This window comes from Drosophila serrata, unplaced genomic scaffold (genome assembly GCF_035046125.1).
Source record: "Drosophila serrata isolate PLE 108 unplaced genomic scaffold, ASM3504612v1 contig_382, whole genome shotgun sequence".
NCBI classification, from domain to species: domain Eukaryota; kingdom Metazoa; phylum Arthropoda; class Insecta; order Diptera; family Drosophilidae; genus Drosophila; species Drosophila serrata.
Genome location: NW_028257280.1, coordinates 10,432,772 through 10,455,242, shown reverse-complemented (window position 1 = coordinate 10,455,242; position 22,471 = coordinate 10,432,772). Strand labels below are relative to the sequence as shown.

Below are 22,471 nucleotides of genomic sequence, written 5' to 3'. Positions count from 1 at the left end.
TCCCAAACATTTCCACCCCATGCACAGTCACAGGCAATTTTATAATATACAATTGCATTTTTTTTTATTAGTTTTTGGAAATTTAGAACTTATTAATTAGGTATAAAACATCGACCGGTTAAATTACTGGAAACTTTCATATGTATGCATCAATTTGTTGTATTCGTTGGTAACGTTTTACAGCGGTGTAGGTTTCGGTTTATACATAAATGAAAGACATTCATAGAACTATCAAACGCTAAATATACAAGTAACTTATATATGGTACAATATCAATAACGTATTCACGGGTGGTTGGTTGGGGGTACATCACAACAAAGTGCTTCGACATGATCACAAACGATCACAAAAAAATTGCAAAATTATCATTGGACGCCCGAAGATGGCATAGGGTCAGGCACCTCTGCCTTCCCTTCTTTCAGAGGCTTAAACTAGAGACAACAAAGTGTGTGTTTATGTGTCGTAAATGACTAACTTGAGCTATTAGCTATGGATAAGCGAATTAAAAGGTAATGAAACAAGTATGCTATGCACTATTTAAACAACAAGCGACGCTCTATTATTAAGCATTTAGGTACGCGTAATTATAATGACACCTCTGAGTTGCCAGTTTCTATTCACAATTCGGTTTCAAATAGATCAGGTCCTAATACAATATACTTCGTCATTGCATTTTAGTTCCACTGAAAGCTCAGCTTAGCACACCTTCTCAATCATTTTCACCAGTTCTTTGTACAATATACAATCCCTTCCGCGGGGCTTGCAGATTTCGCGATGATCAAGGCGAATGCCGCAGACATCGCCAATGCCAGGATCTGTTGGGGAAAACCATATTAATTAATGGGTCACTTTAAAGGTAATTAATTAAGCACCCACCTGCCGAATCCACACCCACAATGCGCAGGTATAACACTGACATGAGCGTCAATGCAGTCTCCACAAAGCTAAACACCTCAATCTTTAGGTGACCCAGGTGATATAGACCCGCAAAGCGCCTATGAAGGTCCAGCAGGTACTTGTTGTCTGTGAAGATTATAAATAAATTAAAGCTTTAGGCAACTTAAATCCCCTTCTTAGCTTACTTTTCTCAATCTCCAGTAGCTCCACAGATCGCGTGAGCAGCGGCGCCTTAATGCTGGCCAGGTGGGAACCTCGATGCGGCACCGAATAGAAGAAACAGCCGCGGGCGGACCTCCACAGTGGAGTCATTGCCGGACGACCGCATTCCCAGGCATCCACAATCAACTGTTTGATAAACAGACCACCCTTTGAGTGGCCCACATAGATGATCGGGTGGCCATGTCCCACGCGTTGCTGGATGAGCAACTCGGCCATCTCCCGGGAGCGTTGGATGAGGCTGGAGCGTGGCTCCTTGCTCTTCCACAGCGGACGCCACAGGTACTGATCGGTGGTATAGTTGACGGCAATCACCCGCACTCCAGGACAGTCCAGCGGAAGCCAGTCGCCTGGCCAGCATTTGGAGTAATTGGGATCATCAGGAGAGGGCTTGCTCCTGCGTCCAGACTTCCGCGGCGTCCCGGGCGAGGTGGGACGAGGACGAGAACCCTGGCTACCATTGGCAGCCGCTTCGCTGCCATCTGCCTGCAGCATGGACTCTAGCTCGGCCGGAAGGAGTCGACTGTTGTCGTGCATCCGCAGCCGGAACGTGGGGAAGCTGTACTCGATGCCCTCACAGATCTGGATATCGTCTGGTTCACCACACACATATGCATAGCTGAGGAATGGAGAATAGAAGTTAGTGGAATGTTAAGAGCATTAATTTTGCATACAACTTACTCCTCGCCATCATCGCTGTCGGAAGCATTAAGTTGGAAGTCTGGTTGCATTGCAACGGAACGCTGCAGTCGCGTCCGCTGACGCACTGGAGCATCATCGTTGGTGTCCACATAGCGGTTAAGGGAGGCGAACTTGGCCCGCTTCTCCCGGGGAGCCGGATGAATGGCCGCGCTGCGGGAATGACGCGGACGCTTGGGCGGCCTTACCGGTGGCCTTGGCGGCCTCTCGAACTCCACCGGCTTACGATCATTTTGCCAAAGTCCCTGCTTCCATGTATTTACAAGGGAGCCATGCAATCCGTGGATAAGCACAATGTCCGCCCGAATGGGCTGACCCGGCGGGGGCTCGGCCAGAATGTTGAGGGTACAACAGCTGGGGGCATCCGAGCGAACGCTGTAAAGGGGCGGACCTTGCAACGGGCTGCTGGGAGTGCAGGGTGTGGAGGGTGCACTTAGGGTATCCGGAAGACTCTCAAGGCCATCCTGCGACTTGCGCATCTTTAGAAGTTTCAGTAGCGGTCCCATGCGGTTAGAAACTATATAAAATGCAACTATATTTAGACCTCCGAACTTTGACATACTTGAGTGTATTTATAGAGCGCGAGACTTACCTTGAACCGAGGACAGATTCAGTGAGATAGTGTTGGCCGCAAAGGCCACCAGATTGGTAAGAGCCTGTCTGCTGGAGGCCAGGTTCTGGAGCACTCTCAGCACGCGGACATCGCGAATGCCCTTGATACCCCTGGCCACACCATTAGCCAGCGGAAGGACCAGTCGCACCAGGATGCCAAAGACCACACGCATGCTGCCACCATTCTTGCTATCTCTGAAGGAGATTGGGTTAGCTGAGGATAAGGGAAGGTAGAATAATCAAACTTACGCCTCCATGAGAGCACCTGCACTGCTGGATCGCACCAGATCGCTGACCGCTTGCTCCTCCTCCTGACGATCGATCTCCACCTCGTTTCCATTATCATTCTCATTTTCATTCTCATTGTTTGTACTTGCATTGTCGTCCACCAGCTCCGATGGCTGTGAGTCATCTGCTGGCGCATTGTGTGTCATCTCCTCTCCGCCAATTCGCATCATGGCAATGTCGCAGACGTAATGTTCATCGATTTCCTGCAACGGTGAGTCGCAGCTGGGGCTTCTGTTTCTATTTCCGTTTCCGTTTCCGTTTCGGTTATTGTTTTTCAGCTTCAGGTTGGCTTCCGTGGCGTCATCTTCCTCGATGGGGTTGCCCTCACAGGCCATACGTTCTTGACTTGGCTCAGATCCTTTGGCGAACATTTCCCAACTTCCTACTGCCCCGGGAGTTAATTAATTCGGAACCACCATGCTGCAGTTGACTCTATCTGGAAGTTTAAGAAAGAATTTGGTAGTTAATCATATGCTAGCCGCTGGCGGATGCAATTTGTCAATGTCACTGATGGCCACTGGGCTAAAAACAATGCAGTCAGGAGCTGTCTCTCTCTCTTTTCTCTCTCTCTCTGTGGGTCTCTTGCTGAAGGGAAATTCAAACTGGCGGACTAAAAATAAATATTCACTTGGCGCTTGCAATAAATTACTTAAACGACACGTGGGCCAAGAGTGCTTATAAACTTTGAACTTTTGTTCATATGGTAAATAGGGTGAAAGTTAAAGAAAATAATACTTCGGTTTCCTCCAATATATTATATATATACTTTTGTAAATCTGAAGATACAACAAGCATTTACGTAAGACTGTGAATTAGAAAAGTGTTTGGAAAGCCCTCTTAAGATAAGCAATAGTTATTCCCCTTATCTATATATACACTTGAAAACTATCTAGCACTAAGCTGAATTTCAATCTGTTGGAATTTACTTGATAAGCGAAGAGTGGGTTTTTACGTAGTTCTATGTCGTTTTTATTTGGTAAAGCATTTGTTTAAATTACAAAAGAAGACTATTAACCCCAAGCATTTTAATGATAAGCTTAAGGCGAGCTCAGAATAATAAATTTTAGTCACACTTGATCTTTACGCTCTCAACATCTGTGTCGCGTTTAATGACGGTTATAAAATGCTTTTGGTAACCACAAAACAAAAAATATTTATAACGAATGCTCGCTCGCTCGCTCTCCTCACCGGACCGGCCCCCGCAATCCAATTAGATGCAAAAGCAACAAATGTCAGATATAATGTCGAGTGGTGCTGCTGCTGCCGCATAATGACAGTGACGTGCCGCTTGTAATGCCCTTAGGTTATGGCAGCCCGTACAGGTTCAAGTTGAGGGTCGCCGCCTCAGCACAGCTCACCGAGGAAAAGCGAGGAAAAACAGTGGAAAACATTCGTTCCCATCGCTTTTGTGTTTGCCACAGAAACTATTTATAGCTGAAAGTGCCGCAATATGCTGCAGGCGCCTTACACTCTCAATAAATGTATGCAAATCCGACAGTTAGGTGGTTGGCCGTCCGTCAGGGAAAACGCAAATAATGACACTGCCCTCAAAGTGTTTCCCATTTAAAGCGCTGCTTAAAATATGCATTAGCGGTTGAAATAATTCATTTTTATGCCTTCGCAAGGTATTATAGTTTTACTCAAAAGCTTTTAATACAGTGAAGGAGTCATTTCCGACCCTATAAATAATATATATTCTTGATCAGAATCAACAGGCAAATCGATCTAGAAATGGTAAGCAACAATAAAAATTGTTTCAAAAATTTTTCAACATTTTATAAGGGGTTACATCGTTAAAATGGTCAAAAATTGGGAAATAATATAATTTTTTAAAATGTTAAATAGAGTATCCAGATTTATTAAGCGCATAGAAACTAATATAGGAACGATTTCCGAATTAAAATTAATGCATTTTTGGCTTAGTTATGAGATTTTTTAACTTTTGATTTGCAAAAAAATGGTTGTATAAATTATCAATAAATATCGATTTAAAGCTTAATTAGAAACGTTTTCCGATTCATAAAATTAAAATTAAACTTCATGGGAATATAAGATTCGGTTCCCGTAGTTAGTTTCCTTTATTGTTCTTTACCAATGATATAATTGTAGCTATTTTTTTAAAGTTGCTATGAATGTTATTTTTCAATATTTATATATATTTTTATATCCTTGCAGGGTATTATTATTTTAGTCAAAAGCATGGAACAAAGTGAAGGAGTCTTTTCCGACCCTATAAATTATATATATTCTTGATCAGAATCAACAGGCAAATCCATCTGACATGTTCAGCAAAAAAAATAAATTTTCAAAAATTTTTCAACTTTTCAAAATTGTATAAGGGGTTACATCGTTTAAATTTTCAAAAATTGGCAAAAACTGAATGTTTCTTAAATGTTAAACGAAGTATGCAGATTTATTAAGCAAACAAAAACTAACAACGGAACGGTTTTCGAATTAAAATTAATGCGTTTTTGGCTTAGTTATGGGTTTTTTAAACTTGGATTTTTACGAAAAATAAGTCTTGTTAAAATATCGATTCAAGAATAAAAAAAAATTGTAAGTTTAGCTATGATCGATCCAATTTAATCTTAAAATTTTAATGAAAACAGCTAGGGTATATAAACGCCGGCTTCCCAAAGTGTGGTTTGTTTTAATTTGCTTATGTCAAAACACATTTCGATTCCAGAAACACTTGGTATTCATTTGTTTACCGTCCAGTGTAATTAGCGCAGCGACACCATTATGAAATTCCACAAGTTTGACTCAAAGTTATTGCAACAACAACCGCACACACCACCCGCACAGCACACACACACCCGTTCAGGGCAGCTCGACTTACACTTGATTTTCTGGGTACCGGAGAAATGCACACCGCTCGCCTTGGAAATCTGGGCCGGACTGGAACGGCACCTTGGCGATACCAATGGCGAGGCCTGCGGCTGGGTCTGGGGCTGGGGCTCCGACTGCGACTGCGACTGCGGTTATTTTGCAGCCCCTAGAGGTCTAGTAGTTGGCACTTGCTCTGGTCGAATTGAGGCAACAGGCACTTTAGACCAAAGTGGCCGAGAAACGGACAATTGACTGTCTCTGGCTCCGGCTTCGGTTTTGATTCCCGGCAATTGGAGACAACGAAAAGTTCAATTCAATTCGTTTGTCTGTTATCGTTCATTGTTTCATTAAGTGCGGATGGGCAGGGCCCCGGGCTATGCGCGCCAAGTGTTTGCTGTTTGCTCTAATTGAAGAGCAAGAAAGTGTGTGCCCTTATCTAAATACCAGACAAAGCTCGATGGAGATTAGCCAGGCAAATTGATTTTATGGAAATTTCGTTAATTAATTTCACGGCCAGATAGTGCAAAAGGGCACCCTCCTCCGATTCCCAGTACAATGAAGTATTTATTTATGCCAATTGATGGGAATGGGGTTGTGAACTCTTTGCATACTTGTGGTGTGTATAAAATGCTAATGCCTCGATCAACTAAATCAATAGTACTCGAGACTACTGCTACTTATAGTCAATGAGACATTATAATGGACATTGTACAGGTAGAATAAATACATTTAACTTGAGAACTTCCTATATTCCTATAGTTGTCTCTTTAAAATCAAGTTAAATGTTACAATTCTGATAAATGAATACACATCATCTTGAAAACATAATATATTTTAATAAACGTAAAACTATAAATATCAAAATCATTTGCATATTCGTTTTTCTTTACACTTTAACATGTTGATGCGCAGAAAGCTATCTAAATTTCATTACTCAAGGGGAAAAGCTTGTGCAGTGCAGAAAAACACTTTTCTTATCTAATGGCCATCGGCAAGATTTGCAAATTGCATTGTGCAATGCATATTGAACTCATGGGAGAGCCACCGTTGCAGTTGTTGACCATGTTGTGGTCAGTGAGCCTCTCTCTCTCTCTCTCCCTCTCTCTCTCTCTCTCTCTCTCTTGAGTCGTTGTGGCAACGGGGCGTATACTTAATTCGAACTCTGTTCGCCGATATTACTCATACGCCATGTGGACTTTGACCAGGCGCTTTTATCGTTGCTCCCAAATGCAGTCGCTGTCTTTTGTTTAGCTCGCTGCTATTTATCGCAACACCAGTTGCACAGTGAAACAGTGTCCGAAGCCTGTCAACCAAAGGGTTTTGTAATTACACAGCCTAAATTTTGCGATTATCGCCTGCTGCGCCCGAGTGCAATCTATGGTGCATAATTGCTGGCCAACAAGCTCCTAAGCGTGTGCACGTTTGTCAGCTGGAAATGGCCGTTTATTATGCATAATAATCGAGTTGGGCCTTGGTTGGGGTGGGAGGGGGGATCTGAGCAATGCTGGCCCGTTGCCCAGCATAGCACGCAAGGCGTTCGGCATGCTAATTAATTTGTCGCATGTTGCGGCCACGTGAACTCGGGCTTAGGCTTCAAAAAGGCGGCGCAGCTTGCATGCCCGAATGGTCCAGTAATTCACCTGTTATTGTGCAACAAAGCGGAACATTACTCTTTGTAGCGGGGCGATGACATAAGACCTTAAAAGCCATAAGGCCCACATTTAAATATGAATGGATAACAATCCGCATTTCACCCGTGAAATCAACCGTCACAAATGATTACGAGCGTTAATCACGAACACACTTTTCAGGTTCAAGAACTATAAGCGACGATTAGATAGGCATTAACAACATTTATTCGAGGTACTTGGGCGTAAACAGAAAGCTCAATAAAAAACTGGCAATTAAAACAGCTGTCACCCGAATAATAAGAGGTCAGCGGCAAGGAAACTGCGGCATTAAATAAGATAATACATTTCCACCCATTAATGGGTCACTGGCTGATAAGCGGAAGGCCCCAGATGCATTAACTGGGTCAAAAGCAACGGGAAATGGTGTCCACTTAATCCTTTTGTCTTCCGTCCGAGAGAATACATTAATTATTCAGAAACAAAGAGAAGAACTCAGAGCCAGAAGATAACCAGCCGGCTGATAGCAAAGCTTTTATTATCCATCCCCACCCCACCCCCTTTGTGTGTAATAACTAATCAGAGTGTAAACTACTTATTTTCGTAAACAATGGTTAGTGATAATGGTATTCACATTTCCCACCCCGCCCCACAAAGGCGTGTGCCAGCCGCACATCAATTTCACTTTTTGAAAATACATTTGAATAATTTTCATGTGAGTTGTTTGACAGCAAGAGCTCGCAAAACAAGTTATGCAAAGCGAGCGGCAATTAATTTTGTATTATGTGTACCTCTATCTGTATCTGTATCTGTATCTGTATCTGATGCTGTATATGTATCTGTCATTGTATCTGTATCTGCAGACCGTGGATCAGGCCATACAAAAATGTTCTGTCGGATGTTCGGTTGTGGCCAATGAGGAACTGTTCCGTCGATGAGGCGACCCTGACCGCCATTGACCTTGATGCGGTGGCAAACTATTAAATTAACCCACTCAGTGTGTCTTTGACAAGGCACTCTCCTTGCTAATTAGAATGTTTTCCAACTCCCAACGGGCCTAAACGATGCGCCCGAGATTAATTACTGGCCGGCAAATTGGGTTGCCTTGATTATTACGCCTTGGCTAGTGTCACCGGCAGGCAACCTTTGGACTTTGATGGAAAACCGGCATATAATCAGTGCACTGAGCGTAAATATTGGATGAATTCCCATTCCTCTGTGCGGCATAGCAACAACATGTTGCCTATATAGCTTATATTAATAAGTAAATGTATTAAGACAAAGTCTTTGTGAAATGAAACACATGTTTAGCAGGAACTGCGTGATGGAAACGCTTGTGTCAACAATTGGAGTATTTGTTTATGGTTCACGACTTTGTTAATGTTTAGATGATTTTCATTGGGTTTTGAAACCAGAATCAGGGTAATAATATACCCCATTGTTTATTAACTGAAATTATTGGTTTGCGGTTTTGATGACTTTGGTTTGCCATTTTCATATGAAAAGTGTCATAGATTGTTTGGGTGTTTATTCAACGGTTGACTTCCTCAGATCTATTTTTAGTAATCCAGGCTAGGGATTACATTTTCTTTCATTAGGTAATAAAGAAACCTTTTAAGAAGTTTTTCTCTCTGTTTCCCCTAGCTTTTCCTACACTCTCAGTGGAAACTCTCGACTGAAAACCGGCTAAATGAGAGCGGAGAGCCGCAGATTTTGGCCAAGAGCGAAATAAGTTTGTGAAAAAAGCTGCAGCCCCAGCTGTGTTGAGTTGGGTTTAAGTTAATCAAAGAAAACACAAAGCGCGAAACCAAAACAACACGTGCAGCTTGGGAGAGAGAGAGAGCGGTCCTAAGGCGGCTTAGGGGGTGGGGCCAGAGGGCGTGGGAGCTTGTAAAACGAAGCCACCTTAACCTTCAGCAAGCGTGTGCCGCCGTGCTGAGGTAACTCAGGTAACTCAGTCCATTCAGCTAAAGAAATGAAAACGAAATCAACTGCGGATGGCCGAGGAACCAAGGAGCTATAATTTTTAAGGCCGTGAACGTGTTTTGAGTTCGTGATTCTGTCCAGTTTACTCCACCCACCATTCGAATACAGATATAGATATACATACATACTCTCTAGAGACATATAATATACATATAACCTACGGCTTTTGTGGGGTGTACACAATTGAGGCAATTTGTCGAGGGAATTCGCAATCGCCAAACATTTGTCACAATTAATTGAATAATTCAAACTTTGTCTCTTTGCCGAATAATTCACACCTGCTGCATTATTATCTTTTCATATTTAATCGGCTTGGCAACTGCTTCGGTTCTTTTGGTTGCCTTTTAAATAGTTAATTCTATTTGTTTGCTTTTGAACGAGATATTTGTTGTTGTTTTGGTTCACTTAGGGGATGTTTGCCACTCGGGAGAAAAAGAAGACTGCAAAAGTTCTATTCAACATATTCCCAAGACTTCTTTTTGAGAACTTTTCTTAATAGGCAGAACCATATATCACGCATAAAAGTACATATTATAGATCTATATATATACTTTATATATTATATATGCGGTGGATCCGACAAAGCACGCTCACATACACTCACACACACCCACATGAAACTTACACTCTCGACGACAACAACAAGAAGCTTTTTACGCGACGCGAGTCTTTTTTTTTTTCGAAAAAAAAAAGCAAAACCCGCAACGAAAGACGAAGCGAAGAACGCGTCCGCAGCGCTTCGACGCTCGGCAACTATTGTGCTATTACAAATAAAAACATGCTCACGAAAAATCTCCAACTGACAGCATACAAGCCCCCAACACCCCTTCCCCACTCAGCTGACACACACACCCAGACACATCCCCATCGGTGTGTCAACAAGAGTTAAGCTTTGCTGTTGTTTTTGTCGGGCAGCTGTTCGCGTTGCTAAGCTTTTCGTGGAGCAAAGAGAATGCCAACGAGAGAGTGAAGGAGAGCAGCCCCCAGCAGTGACATTACACTGAGTGGGGGCCAAGAGCAGGCAAACTTAAGAGAGCTTCGTTGGTTTCAGGGTGGAGCTGCCAACTTATTGCAGTGGAGCCCCGCATCTTTACTATCTATTCAAATACAATTTAGTTTATACAAATATATCAAAAGATATTAGACTTTAACCATGAAAATAACATAAGATATATTCAAAAGATTCGAATTTGGAAGCTTAACCTTATAGTTTTTCTTAAATTAGCATAAGGAATAGCTTTTTTATTACTTATAAATGCTTCAAATTTGAACCCCATGTTACTTTCATAGTTAGAGCGCAATGTTTTAATGACAAAGAGTTCATTCGACCTTCCATTTTTCGGGGTCATCCAAAAGATCGGCTCCTCTGGGTCAGAGGGCCTTGGCCATCACCACCAGCTCCAGGCCGGTGGGTGCCACAAAAACAGTTTTCCAACGTTGCCACGGGCGCTGGGTCAAGGAGTGCAGTGCCTGCCACGCTTCAGGACGAGTCCGAGCTTGAGGAGGAGGAACTGGACGAGCTGCTGTCCCCGGAACTAGTGTCGCTGCTGCTCCCACGACGCTTGCGGCGCCGGGCCTTCTTCTCGTCTATCACATCGTAGCTGGGCAGAGTGGAGTTGCTGGAGTCGGAGCTGCTGCTGCTGCTGGTCGAGCTGCTCGACTCCTCGACCACCGCCTCGATCTTCCGGGCTTTCCTGGATAATATGAAACAGGATATAGTCAAAGGGATACCATCAAAGACCAGAGGCATTACCTACTTCTTATCGGTTTTGTCTGCGCCCTTGCCACGCTTCTTGCTCTTGGCCAGGTCGCAGTCACTGGGCGAGCTACTGCAATGGCGCTTAGATTTCTTCCCCTTTTTGTCCTTGCGCCGCGACTCCTTGTCCGTGCCGCTCGCTTTGGTCGAGTACAGGTTCTGGGAGCTGGCCGTGGAGTAGCCAGTATCCTTGCGCTTACGCTTTTTCCTGGAATCGAGGGGTAAATCAAGGGATATAAGCCTTTAAAATGGGATAAGTACTTACTTGTCCTTTTTGTCCTTTTTCTTTTTGCTGTACCCAGTCTCCTGCTCGGCATAGTCCCTATCCTTAGCCCTGTTTGGAGTGTGTTAAGATGATTACTCAGTGATGGATTTAGTGGAATGGAATGGATTTTCCTCACTTTTTAATCTTCTTTTTGATATCGCCACCCCGCTCATTGGATATCATGTAGATGCTGTTCTGATCCGCATCCTGAACCTTTCGCCGAGACTGAAACTGACGCGCTTTGGCCATGCGACTCTCTCGACGATTCTTCCAGAATTCTGCGTTGACCACATAGAGGCGATACAGCTGCAGGATAATCACCAAGGAGTTTTTGCCTAGAAAATGTTAGGGAACATAATAAATACTAATACTTAAAAAGAATAGAAATTAACTTCGGGGAGCCGACGCACTTGCAATTTGTAATTTAATAGAACTAAGCTTAAAATGTTCGCATTTTTGAATCAATATTTTTAAATGAAATTTTTTTTCGTAAAAATCGAAGCTTAAAAACCCCATTACTAAGCCAAAAAAGCATTAAATTTAATTTGAAACGCAGTCCTATGTTAGTTTTTAATAGATTAATAAATCTGCATATTCAATATAAAATTTTTAAAATATTCAAATTTTTATCGATTTTTGACAATTTTAACGATGTAACCCCTTATAAAATTTTGAAAATTTGAAAAAAATTAATTTTGACTGGACATAGTTAGATCGACTCGGCTCTTAATTGATTGTGATCAAGAATATATATACTTTATAGGGTCGGAAATAATTCCCAACAGCGTTACAGCCTTCTGATTAAAATTATAATACCATTTTTAAGCCGATATTTCAAAATATTTTTAAGTGAAAATTTGCTCTACAAATCAAATTTTAAAAATGTCATAATTCAGTTAAAAAAGCCTTAAATTCAATTTAAAAACCGTCTTTATGCTAATTTTTATACCCTTGCAGGGTATTATAATTTCAGTCAGAAGTTTGCAACGCAGTGAAGGAGGCACCTCCGACCATATAAAGTATATATATTCTTGATCAGGATCAACAGCCGAGTCGATCTAGCCATGTCCGTCTGTCCGTCTGTCCGTCTGTCCTTCTGTCTGTCTCTCAGTTTTAAAGCTATCTTAATGAAACTTTGTAGTTAGCCTTCTATCTACTCTAACTCATATATATGTCGGAACGGGCCAGATCGGACGACTATATCATATAGCTGTCATAGGAATGATCGGAAAATTTTTACAACAAAATTATAACATTTTCAGTTTTCAGCAGATTTTTATCAAATTTGAGATATAGCCATTTTGTTATACTCTACAATTCTGTGTAAAATTTTATGAAAATCGAACTACTATATCATATAGCTCCCATAGGAACGATCGAGAAATGAATTCAATTAAAAATTACAACTATTTCAGTTTTAAACAGATCATCATCAAGTTTGAGGTGTAGCCATTTTATATTAGTCTTAAATTTTGTGTAAAATTTCATGAAAATCGGACGACTGTATCATATAGGTGCTAAACAAACGATCGTTTGGTGTAGAGGAAAAATGCAAATCTGTGAACTGCAAATATAATATGTTTAGGTGAATGAAATGAAAACAGGTGTTACTTCATTGTTTTTAATCATAAATAGATATAATTTATATTGTGGGGATTCCTACTCATAGAAGTTCAAGGTAAGTACACTAATCATATATTAAAAACTTTTTTTAGATACAAAAAAAAAACATGAATAATTTTCTTAATACCTTTGAAGTTAACTAAGCCAAAAATGCATTAATTTCAGTTTTTATTAGGGTAACAAATCTGCATACTCAATTTAAAAATTAAAAAAAATTCAAATTTCGTCAATTTTTCACCATTTTAACGATACCCCTTATAAAAATTTTAAATTGTTAAAAAATTTCAAAAAATTACATTTATTCCTGACCTGGCTAGATCGATTCGGCTGTTGATGCTGATCAAGAATATATATACGAATAATAGGATCGGAAATGACTCCTTCACTAAGTTTCAAGCTTTCGACTGAAAGATAGGCTTTGTTTAACTATTTGGTACATAGAGCGCTCTCCTCTGCGATTCTCAAGTCTTATACTTAAGCAAGGCCCTAGCTACAGGAAGTTTAGTTTTCTTCTTCTTCTTTTTGTGTGTTTTTTATATAAATTACTAATTTAGTGCTTGGTGGTTGATAGACTTTGATCAAGTGGATGTGGCAACCATGGCTAGATCAAGTCGGCTGTTGATGCTGATCAAGAATATATATGAATAATAGGATCGGAAATGACTCCTTCACTAAGTTTCAAGCTTTCGACTGAAAGATAGGCTTTGCTTAATTATTTGGTACATAGAGCGCTCTCCTCTGCGATTCTCAAGTCTTATACTTAAGCAAGGCCCTAGCTAGAGAAGTTTAGTTTTCTTCTTCTTCTTTTATATAAATTACTAATTTAGTGCTTGGTGGTTAATAGACTTTGATCAAGTGAATGTGGCAACCATGGCTAGATCGAGTCGGCTGTTGATGCTGATCAAGTTTTAACGATGTAAAAATTTGAAAATTGTTTAAAATTTTGTTGTATTTGATAGACATGTTTAGACCGAGTGGCCTATTGATTCTGATCAAGAATATATACGATTTATAGGGTCGGAAATGATTTCTTCACGCCTTTTCAAACTTCTGACTGAAATTATATCATACAAATTTAGGTTAATTATGGTTACGAAAGGAACTCACAGGTGAAAAAGACATTCATGTAGTTAATAATATTGTACTGGAAGATGATCAGCAAGCGGAACGTCAGGAAGGGCGCATCCTGCAGGATAACGTTGAGCACAATGCCCCACACATCGATGCCACAGCAGCAATTCTGGCAACAGTCGGTGTGTCTGTGAAATAAAAACCAATAAAGACAAGACCTGGAATGCAGATATAATCAGTATAATCTTACTTCTCCTTGCTGTGTGATCCACTGCCACGGGGACGTCGTCCTCGTGTCGCTGACAGCACTATTGTGAACTGCATGAGGCTCCAGGACCAGATGCCCAGCGTTAGAAATACCAGGAATCCAATCTCCGCTATGGAGTCGTCCTTGTACGAGTCGAAGAATTCTATAATATCCGCCGCCGTACCAATATAGACCAGGAGCAGCTGACTGAGCTGGTCCCGCGTGAGATCCCCCTTCGGGAGCAGCCACCGGCCCACGATGAGGATCAGCATGAGGAACTGTTCGATGAGGGTGGTCAGGGTGGCTCTACTGATGTGCGGCAGCTTGACCCCGGCTTGGCCCAGCAGATTTGCCATGGGCACAATTCCGCTGATATTGCTGTCCGGCAGACTGGAGTTGTTCACCAGCGGACTACTGAAGTTGCCTAAGCCCGAGACATTAGCAATGATTAGCGATGTGTTCCTGGCGGCCAGTCGCCGGTCCACCTTGTCCAGTTCGAGGAGCCAAATCGCCGGCACAATGCTGCTCAGGTAGAGGAACACCGAGGGGCAGAACCTGCGAACGGAGGATACCACAAATAAGGTTGCACGGGACGAAATAGCCAAAACAAACAACAAGTCTGGGTGATGCGCCAAAAGGTAAACAAGAATCGAAAAACACTCCTCCTCACTCCTCCTCAAACCAAACCAAACACACCCGCACCACACGAAATTCCATTAAAGTTTTTACTATTACAACGCTTGGGGTGGACAGTGCACTTGAAATAAAATCTAAGCATTTAAAATTGATTGAAATTTGATGAAAAGCTTTAAGAAAGGCTTAATAATACATATAACATATGTATGTTAACATATTAATAAAATAATTAGAAACCATAATTAATGATGCTTGTTAGGAATATGTATACTTTATAAGGTTCAAAACGAATAGCAAACTTTTGACTGAAATAATAAAGGGTATAAAAAATATAATTAAAGTTTATGTATTTGTGCTTGGGTATGAATTTATTATTAAATAATTTATAAATTTATATTCATAAACTGATTGCAATAATAATGGCCTTTAATTGTAAATATTATCTTATATACCAATTGTGAAACAAAACCCCATGGATATTCTTAAACTTAACGTAAAAATTATAATAATTTGCTGTCAAATTTTTTAATAAATAAACTGTTTTTTTTCAAGTGTGGAGGAGTGGCAGCAGAGTTTGTGGGGAGTGTGGGTGGCTTGGTTAGCCACACATTAAACACATGATTTCACTTTTAATTGAAAATCAAAGCCCGCCGAATGATGTCAGCGCCAGCGATAGTTGTTTACATTCCGGGAAACGGGATAAATCAGATCAGGACCCATCTGGAGGATCATCCTTACCAGCGCCACTCCTGCGTCTTCTTGATCATAATGGTGAAGATGCCCTCGAGGAGGAGCAGCAGCAGGGGTCCACATAGTGTCCAGTATTTATGATCCTCCTTGATAATTACCAAATGCCAAATGGCCAGGAGGCTGTGAGCACTAAAGATAATCCTCGTGAGGATGGCCTTGATCGTGGAGATTATCTTGGCCATGGCTGCAATGACATAATCCTGCGAGCGAGCCAGTCACCCAGGACCAAAGGACACCGAATCGAAGCAAACCGAACCGCACACGGTGGAAAGTCAAACGCAACTGAGTTGACTGACTGAGCAGGATTCGCTGGGCCCCAAATGCTTTCATTAGATGTTTAAACGCTTTTTAAGAAATTAAGGACACCGCAGCGAATGGCGCGTAATTGGTGAATGGCGCAGTCGTCCGTCCAGGTTTTCACCGTGCGCGTGCAGGCTGAGTGTTTGCGGCGCCTTCGCCAAATCATCTTCGGCGTGTCCCCAGGAGCGAATTGGAGTAGTCAAAATATAACTATCGTATCAAAAAATAATAGAATATATATTTAGCGAGGGTCACGAATATTAAAGGATAACAAGTAATAAGGATTTTTATTCCTTTTTATACCCTTCCAGGCTATTATAATTTTACACACAAGCTTGTAACCCAATGAAGGAGTCATTTCCGATCCTATAAATCATATATATTTTTGATCGGCATCAACAGACGAATCGATCTAGGCATGTCCGGCAAAAATTTAATTTTTTCAAAATTTTGAAAATTTTATAAGGGGTTACATCGTTAAAATTTTCAAAAATTGGTCAAAAATGAAATTTTGTAAAATGTTAAATTAAGACGCTTTCCGAATGAAAATTTATGTTCTTTTAACTTAGTTATGAGATTTTTAAACTTTATTTGTCATATAGAGATATTGATAAATATCGATTAAAAAATGTTTAAATATAAAATGAAATATGCAATTTGTTAAGCTAATTAAAATTAGCATAAAAAAGTGGCTAAGTTATGAACTATTTTCATTGCAAGGATATAAAACTTTTGGGTTCATGAAACAAGCATCCTTTCTTGCTTGGCACTTTTCTTTCTGTAAGCAAGTGAATTATAATTCCTTGATCTCTTATCCTGGATTTTTGATGACAATAAAATCTTCTAGACAATGCTTAATATATTTAATTTTATATATGAACGTTGGCTTTAACCGCGACACGCTCCTGGTAATGACATCCCAAACGAAATCGAACCCATGCGTGTTATACTTATGTGTACCTAGAATTCACATGACCGTTAAATGCTAGCGTTCGATGGACGAACCCGGGATTAGGTCCTGGGTTGGGGTCCAACCACAAATGGTCACAAATGCAGTGCAAACAAATCGGAGGAGTGAAGAAAGACACCCAAGCCTTGGCCATCAAAATCGTGGTAATGTAGCTGCATGGCATGGCATGGCAGGTTATAGTCATCGTAAAACCCACTCCCCCGCTAAAATTGAACATATAGCCGATGTTTACGCCTATGTGGGCAGAGTTGGGTCAATGTTTTTGGCGCACGTGAAGTCATTGAATAGGGATAAGGATGATGGTCGAGGTATGGGTCTGGATCTGGGTCTGGGTCTGACTGCCTACTGCCATGCTAGACAGGCTACCTGTTGATTGGAACAAAGAAAGTTGGCAAGATGACTCAGTATCTGTCCTAAAGGTGAATATAGTTCATTAATTAACTAATTATTTCCATTATCTTTAGCATAATCATAATAAATAATTGTTAGATATAGAGAAATATGTTAGATTTTAAATCTTAAAGGCATACCGCCCTACTCAACTTCAACTCTAGCAAAGGTTTGTTTATAAACTATTTCAAATTTCTCAGCAATTTCAGAGGAGTCCCTTTTTAATTTTAGTTCCTAATCCTTCCTAATCAAATCCTAAAAACCATCCTAGCATCAGAAATATGGATTGCAGAAGATTAATCTGTGAAATGTTACATTTATTGCTTTAAGTGATATATCTGTCTGGATATGAGAACTCAGCCCCGATTGTTGCTCCGTCTCAGGACCCTGACGAGTCGACGGTTTCGCAAACGGGCAAGACGCCTCGATAGTCTCCGGGTACTGGCTGTGGTGTTCCTGTAGATCTTATATCTCCGCGTCACCGAAAACCTAAGATTGCTGACCCGGAAGCGCTTCCTGTGAACAGTCGACGCGGAGGAAGCTGCGGTTGTTGTTGTCGTTGTGGTGGCCGCCGTTGTCGTTGTCGTTGTGGTGGCCTCCGTCGTGGTCGTCGATCCGGTGCCAGTGCCCGCCGCATTGGCCACCCACATGCATATGGTTAGTGTTAGGAAACCCAATGCCAGTTGTCCTGCCTTCATCTTGTGTTGGATGCTGCTGATCTGTTGTATGGCCCACCGGCGGCTGGGAGTTTTTATATGTGGCCAAGACAATCGGCTCCGCAAATATTTTCCTTACGCTCTCACCAATTACGTCTGCGCAAAATTTTTTGGCCTTATTTGCAGAGTCTGGTGAGGGGAACAAAAGAACAAGCTGGAATTTCGCACAAGCCATTAAATTAGATATTAAATACTGGGTTTTATTTTTACGACCCTTGTTCTAAAATTAATCGCAAGCTGCACTTGGAGAAAATTAGTGGTCACAATCGGTGTTCTATAAATCAATAGGGAAATAGACCTTATAGATACTCCAACAAAGTATATTGCCTAGTTCCATCTGTTGTAGATTACATTTTTGGAAAAGGAAGAACTGTAAGTTCCTCTTGAAATAAACTTTCTCAGCGTGTAGGTAGGAGGGTGTCATCCTCCTGGACAAATAACCCTGAAACCGAACAGGATTTGGTTCCCGCCTGGCTGCATGTTGGCACATAAAACACTGCATAATCAAATATTTGCGTGAATCCAACTCGACTCTTCGACTTGATTCCGCTGCTTATTTGCCAGGCATCGAGGAGGACTGGAGGTGACATGTATTGGTCCTGCCACTGACACCGATACTGACGCCGCTGGGTTGCGTGGTTAACCCGGTCTCCCGCTGAGATTTACCTAAGTCGCCCCATCCGGACTTCCTATATAAGTCCGCGTCCGGACCGACTATCGTTCATTCACAAGTCACTGCTGCAGGTGTCCCGTGCTCTGTTCCCGCTGTTGCTGCACCTCAGACAAATGGCTCGCCTCACTTTCGCCCTCGTCCTGGTGCTTCTGACCATCTCTTCTCGGTGCGGATCCTCCGGAGCCATGGCCATGCCCGATGAGGAGCGCTATGTGCGCAAGGAGTATAGCCGCGACCTACTGGACTGGTTCAACAATATGGGACAGTTTACGCCTGGCCAGCTGGCTACCATTTGTCGGTATCCACTGATCCTGGAGAACTCCTTGGGCGAACCGATACCCATCAGAAAGCGGAACTCGGAGCTCATCAATTCGCTGCTGAGTCTGCCCAAGAACATGAACGATGCTGGCAAGTAGACGGATGGTGGATTTTGGATACGGTGACTAAAGTGAAATGGAGGTAGCTTTGGACCCCTGGAACTCGGATATTATTATTATTATTATTATTATTTATTGTTACTCGTTTTGTTGGTGCGTTGAGGAACGAGAGTGCGAATGAGAAATCCACAGGAATGAGCAGTTGGTATAGCCATGTAATTGAGAGCAAAGACAGTATAAATTTGTTGCTTTAAAAGTTCTATTAAAAAATATACAAATAGCAAATTTAAATGAATTTGTTTCATTCAAACTTGTGAGAAACTTTTAAATATATTTTCAACTACTTTTAGAGCCATCCTTAAGATGGGGAATTTATAACTAGATATAATTTCATGACTGTTTCCCACTTGTAAAATATTTATTCTGCACAGTCACACAGAACATGTGTGGAGTTTTTGCTTGAACTTGACAAAAAGCTATTCAAATATTGAAGTATAGTTTAAAAGCTTCATAAATTTCCACCCTTAAAGGTTTAAAGTCATGATGTGGGCTTCAATATTTAATTTTATTTTCCATATGCTCCACAATTTATCCAGCCAGACTTCTTTTTGTTTACATGAATCCTTCGGACGATTTTGTAGTGAATATTGTGAGCCGTAAAATGCTTCCTGTGCACAGTACTGGGCGTGGCAGTTGTTGTCGTCGTTGTCGTGGTCGCACTGGCCTCTGTGGTTGTCGTGTTGGTCTGGGCAGAGCTTGGCTGGAGCAGGAAGAATCCAGCAAACAGGACAACGGCGAATAGATATGTTGCTAGCTTCATTGTTCTCGGGTTAAACAAAAGTGACTGTTTTATGAAACCTTCGGGGCCCCTTTATATATCCAAATTCGGCCTAAACTTAAATGGAAAGAACCCAGACCGAGATGATAAGTAAACAAGAGAAAACAATACAAAATCTGCAAAACTATTTTTGCACAAAGAACATGGCTTTATTTTCGTTTTGTGTTTACCCCATGGACAAAAACCAACTGCTGTAGGGTTCGTTTATATGACGGCAATATATATTTTATCTTATAAGATAGACAACTATGTTAATCAAGGTTGCTTATTTATATTAAAAATCGAACAATTCTTCACTTGTTTAATGGGTAAGTTCATTTGGCGCTGATTGAAATCGGTAAGAGTTTGTATAGAAAACGTTATGCCTATGCCTTGTCTGATTAAGCCCAAAACTATGCGATTATGTATGTAAATGAAAACATTTGACAAGCGAATTGTTAGTAACGACTACGTACAATCAAGATGTATACAATTTTCAATTAAAAATCAATTAATTATCGCTGGAACAATGGTAACATATGCGAATGTGTGTATATGTTGATGCTCGCCTCGGCTCAAAATGCAGTTTCGGTAGCTTTTCACTTACATGACTACGAACTAAGCGCCAACGCGCCGGCGCTGCCTGATAATGCATAAATACTAACTAACTGGCCGTATCCTGCCTTGGCTAATTATTAACGGCTAATCTAGCATATCGTACGTGGCTGCAGCGGAGGCGGTGTGCTCCCAGCACACCGGTGACTAAGTCGCATGCCCCGGAACACGCTCTGGCCGCTGCGCCGCCAAGCTGCAATCAATTCAGATACGTAAGGCTTATATCTAGAAGCCGGACTTCTTCATTACTCACATATTACGGTTATAGGTTATAAAGCTTTAGCTGATTCCACAGCTTTGTTGTTTTCTTTTTCTTCTTAACTTTTTGGAAACACACACAATGGCGCTGACTTTTGCTTGATATTTGCTGAAACGCACTCCTCCCTCATCCTCATCCTTATGCTCCTCCTGTTGATGCGACTGTGGCTGGTTGATCTCACATGAAAAACTCGTTGGCCGAATGGGAAAGCGGAAGTCACGTTCGCCCCGGACGGTCGAATATTGTAATCTCTATGACGCGAAGACCCCGATACGTCGGATCGATCAGTTGCAGGCCCTTGGGGTTGTAAATGCGTTCGTTTTGGGAAGCCACAAATTTGGATATCTTGCGAAGGGTCTGTGACAGATGAAAGATTAAAATTAATTGGGGAATCATATACTGAGTGAAGGTAGAAATAATAGCAACAAGTTTTGCAGATTTCTTCGTAGAAAGAACTTAAGTAATAACTTTCAATAGAGTACAAAAGTACAAAGATATCTTCAACATTGTTGTTCGATTAAAGGTCAATGACTGATATAAGCACATACATTTAACCATGAACTTTGCTATTATTTCGACCGCACTTTTAGGTATTCACAAGGATGACGCACCTTTTCGTAGTGCGTTTCGGAGCACATGTAGATCAAGTAGGCTGTGATGCAGCCAATGCAGCCCTCGCAATAGGTGCCACAGGATCCCTCCTCCGCCTCGGCGTAGAATTCGTTTAGCCTGTTAATGGTGGCCTCGAAGACGTGTCGCTCGATCTGTGGTCAAGGAAATGAAGCCGTGATGATGATTAGGATGCAACCTTTTACGGAGTATTAAAACTTACCATGCCGTCCAGTTCCGCAGGTAACCGCGTGTGGAACTTCACGGAGGTGCCCTCGCTATAATCCCGCTGTATAAAGACCTTACTGAAGACCACGCCCCCGCCAACGCCCTGGAGCGCCGTGGGATTGCCGCCCGCCGGAGTGCCACTGCCGCCGCCGCCGCCCTGGGACATGATGTCTCTGAAAAAGCCAATAGCCGCGTGAATAATCTCGCTCTGCAGCGCCCGATGCATTTGGTTGAGGGCGATCATCGCGATGGCAAGGTGGAGGTGCCTGCTGGCGCCTCACAACTACTGGGCAGCTGGCCTTGCCTTTTCCAGCACAGCCCCGAATACGGAAAATGACAGTGACTGGTCTGTGGGAACTTGGCATGGCCTGCTCCTGCACGTACCTGATTAGCTTGGAGTAGAGAAACCTTGGGTGGCCTGGAAGTGCCTGGAGTCGCTCTTTTATTGCTGCAAGTTAATAAAAAGACAAATGCTTGATATTGTTGCTAATATTGCAGGTTTTCAACGGTGTGACCACTCGCTGGACACGGGAAAATACCACATTTGATTATACTGGAAAATATACCGAAATACCAGTTGGAAAAATACCATTAAAAAGAATATAATTAATTTATATAAGTTTGTTAAGAAAGTAGTTAGAAATCATTTTACTTCTCTTAAATCACTTCTTCGTAATAAATATTTAATTTCTATTATATTGCAAATTGTTAAATTATTCTATAAAGGTGGTTGGGCAAATCTTCCAATAAGATGTAAGTTGTAAAATAAAATCAGTATGTAAAATAAACCTACATAGTTTTGTTATCGAATTTTCAAATTCGCAGCGTTGCCACATGTCCAAAAAAGGAAAAGCGCACGTTACTTCTAATTAATTGAAGCTATTTTTAAGAAGTACTAACCGTATAACTATTTACTGAGTTTTTGGGCAAACATTATACCCGAGTTTAAAAACCATGCAATTTGGATACGTACATTGCTCTTGCTGACGCCGGCGCGTTGAGATTTGAAAA

The 22,471-nt window shown here is 41.6% G+C and overlaps 6 protein-coding genes across 13 annotated transcripts; 1 reads left to right on the top strand and 5 right to left on the bottom strand.

The window, feature by feature from the left end:
• Positions 1 to 37: 37 nt before the first annotated feature.
• Positions 38 to 10,045, bottom strand: LOC110176497 (uncharacterized). Of its 7 annotated transcripts, none has more exons than XM_020942871.2 (7): positions 9,784 to 10,045; positions 2,677 to 3,151; positions 2,408 to 2,622; positions 1,798 to 2,332; positions 1,083 to 1,735; positions 877 to 1,023; positions 38 to 815 (listed from the first exon to the last, which is right to left on the bottom strand). In XM_020942871.2, exons 2-7 carry the CDS (start codon positions 3,084 to 3,086, stop codon positions 697 to 699), a joined length of 2,079 nt encoding a protein of 692 aa, XP_020798530.2. In that variant the 5' UTR covers positions 3,087 to 3,151; positions 9,784 to 10,045; the 3' UTR covers positions 38 to 696. The 7 variants fall into 7 exon arrangements, with proteins under 7 accessions (XP_020798530.2, XP_086696305.1, XP_086696307.1 ...); XM_086840179.1 differs by having other exon boundaries at positions 9,320 to 9,935; XM_086840181.1 differs by having other exon boundaries at positions 9,437 to 9,916.
• Positions 10,046 to 10,544: 499 nt separating this feature from the next.
• On the bottom strand, positions 10,545 to 15,688 carry LOC110176523 (transmembrane protein 26). The gene is made up of 7 exons (XM_020942900.2): positions 15,495 to 15,688; positions 14,124 to 14,675; positions 13,910 to 14,061; positions 11,316 to 11,514; positions 11,180 to 11,248; positions 10,916 to 11,122; positions 10,545 to 10,852 (listed from the first exon to the last, which is right to left on the bottom strand). The coding sequence occupies exons 1-7, from the start codon at positions 15,686 to 15,688 to the stop codon at positions 10,639 to 10,641; spliced, it is 1,587 nt and encodes a 528-aa protein (XP_020798559.2). The 3' UTR covers positions 10,545 to 10,638.
• A 1,834-nt stretch (positions 15,689 to 17,522) lies between these two features.
• On the bottom strand, positions 17,523 to 17,864 carry LOC110176556 (uncharacterized). Its single transcript, XM_020942946.2, has one exon. It carries the CDS (start codon positions 17,862 to 17,864, stop codon positions 17,523 to 17,525), a length of 342 nt encoding a protein of 113 aa, XP_020798605.1.
• A 739-nt stretch (positions 17,865 to 18,603) lies between these two features.
• Pdf (Pigment-dispersing factor) lies at positions 18,604 to 19,223 on the top strand. Its single transcript, XM_020942868.2, has one exon. It carries the CDS (start codon positions 18,669 to 18,671, stop codon positions 18,969 to 18,971), a length of 303 nt encoding a protein of 100 aa, XP_020798527.1. The 5' UTR covers positions 18,604 to 18,668; the 3' UTR covers positions 18,972 to 19,223.
• Positions 19,224 to 19,497: 274 nt separating this feature from the next.
• Positions 19,498 to 19,861, bottom strand: LOC110176557 (uncharacterized). The gene has a single exon (XM_020942947.2). The coding sequence runs from the start codon at positions 19,750 to 19,752 to the stop codon at positions 19,498 to 19,500; it is 255 nt and encodes an 84-aa protein (XP_020798606.2). The 5' UTR covers positions 19,753 to 19,861.
• A 36-nt stretch (positions 19,862 to 19,897) lies between these two features.
• On the bottom strand, positions 19,898 to 22,010 carry LOC110176455 (golgin subfamily A member 7). 2 transcript variants are annotated; one of them, XM_020942807.2, is made up of 5 exons: positions 21,845 to 22,010; positions 21,456 to 21,633; positions 21,235 to 21,387; positions 20,618 to 20,980; positions 19,898 to 20,557 (listed from the first exon to the last, which is right to left on the bottom strand). In XM_020942807.2, exons 2-4 carry the CDS (start codon positions 21,624 to 21,626, stop codon positions 20,840 to 20,842), a joined length of 465 nt encoding a protein of 154 aa, XP_020798466.1. In that variant the 5' UTR covers positions 21,627 to 21,633; positions 21,845 to 22,010; the 3' UTR covers positions 19,898 to 20,557; positions 20,618 to 20,839. The 2 variants fall into 2 exon arrangements, with proteins under 2 accessions (XP_020798466.1, XP_086696300.1); XM_086840174.1 differs by lacking the exon at positions 21,845 to 22,010 and having other exon boundaries at positions 21,456 to 21,821.
• Between the last annotated feature and the right edge of the window lie 461 nt (positions 22,011 to 22,471).

What these genes read in the sequence shown, in the direction of transcription:
- LOC110176497 (XM_020942871.2), bottom strand. Translation starts at nt 3,086, where the DNA reads ATGTTCGCCAAAGGATCTGAGCCAAGTCAAGAACGTATGGCCTGTGAG. An exon ending in GCAGGTGCTCTCATGGAGGC is followed by an intron (nt 2,623 to 2,676) that starts GTAAGTTTGATT and finishes AATCTCCTTCAG; the next exon opens with AGATAGCAAGAATGGTGGCA. An exon ending in GACAGCGATGATGGCGAGGA is followed by an intron (nt 1,736 to 1,797) that starts GTAAGTTGTATG and finishes TCCATTCCTCAG; the next exon opens with CTATGCATATGTGTGTGGTG.
- LOC110176455 (XM_086840174.1), bottom strand. Translation starts at nt 21,704, where the DNA reads ATGATCGCCCTCAACCAAATGCATCGGGCGCTGCAGAGCGAGATTATT. An exon ending in CTGCGGAACTGGACGGCATG is followed by an intron (nt 21,388 to 21,455) that starts GTAAGTTTTAAT and finishes CCTTGACCACAG; the next exon opens with ATCGAGCGACACGTCTTCGA. An exon ending in CCGAAACGCACTACGAAAAG is followed by an intron (nt 20,981 to 21,234) that starts GTGCGTCATCCT and finishes CATCTGTCACAG; the next exon opens with ACCCTTCGCAAGATATCCAA.
- LOC110176557 (XM_020942947.2), bottom strand. Translation starts at nt 19,752, where the DNA reads ATGAAGCTAGCAACATATCTATTCGCCGTTGTCCTGTTTGCTGGATTC.
- LOC110176556 (XM_020942946.2), bottom strand. Translation starts at nt 17,864, where the DNA reads ATGAAGGCAGGACAACTGGCATTGGGTTTCCTAACACTAACCATATGC.
- LOC110176523 (XM_020942900.2), bottom strand. Translation starts at nt 15,688, where the DNA reads ATGGCCAAGATAATCTCCACGATCAAGGCCATCCTCACGAGGATTATC. An exon ending in CATGAATGTCTTTTTCACCT is followed by an intron (nt 11,515 to 13,909) that starts GTGAGTTCCTTT and finishes AACATTTTCTAG; the next exon opens with GCAAAAACTCCTTGGTGATT. An exon ending in ATCAAAAAGAAGATTAAAAA is followed by an intron (nt 11,249 to 11,315) that starts GTGAGGAAAATC and finishes CACTCCAAACAG; the next exon opens with GGCTAAGGATAGGGACTATG.
- Pdf (XM_020942868.2), top strand. Translation starts at nt 18,669, where the DNA reads ATGGCTCGCCTCACTTTCGCCCTCGTCCTGGTGCTTCTGACCATCTCT.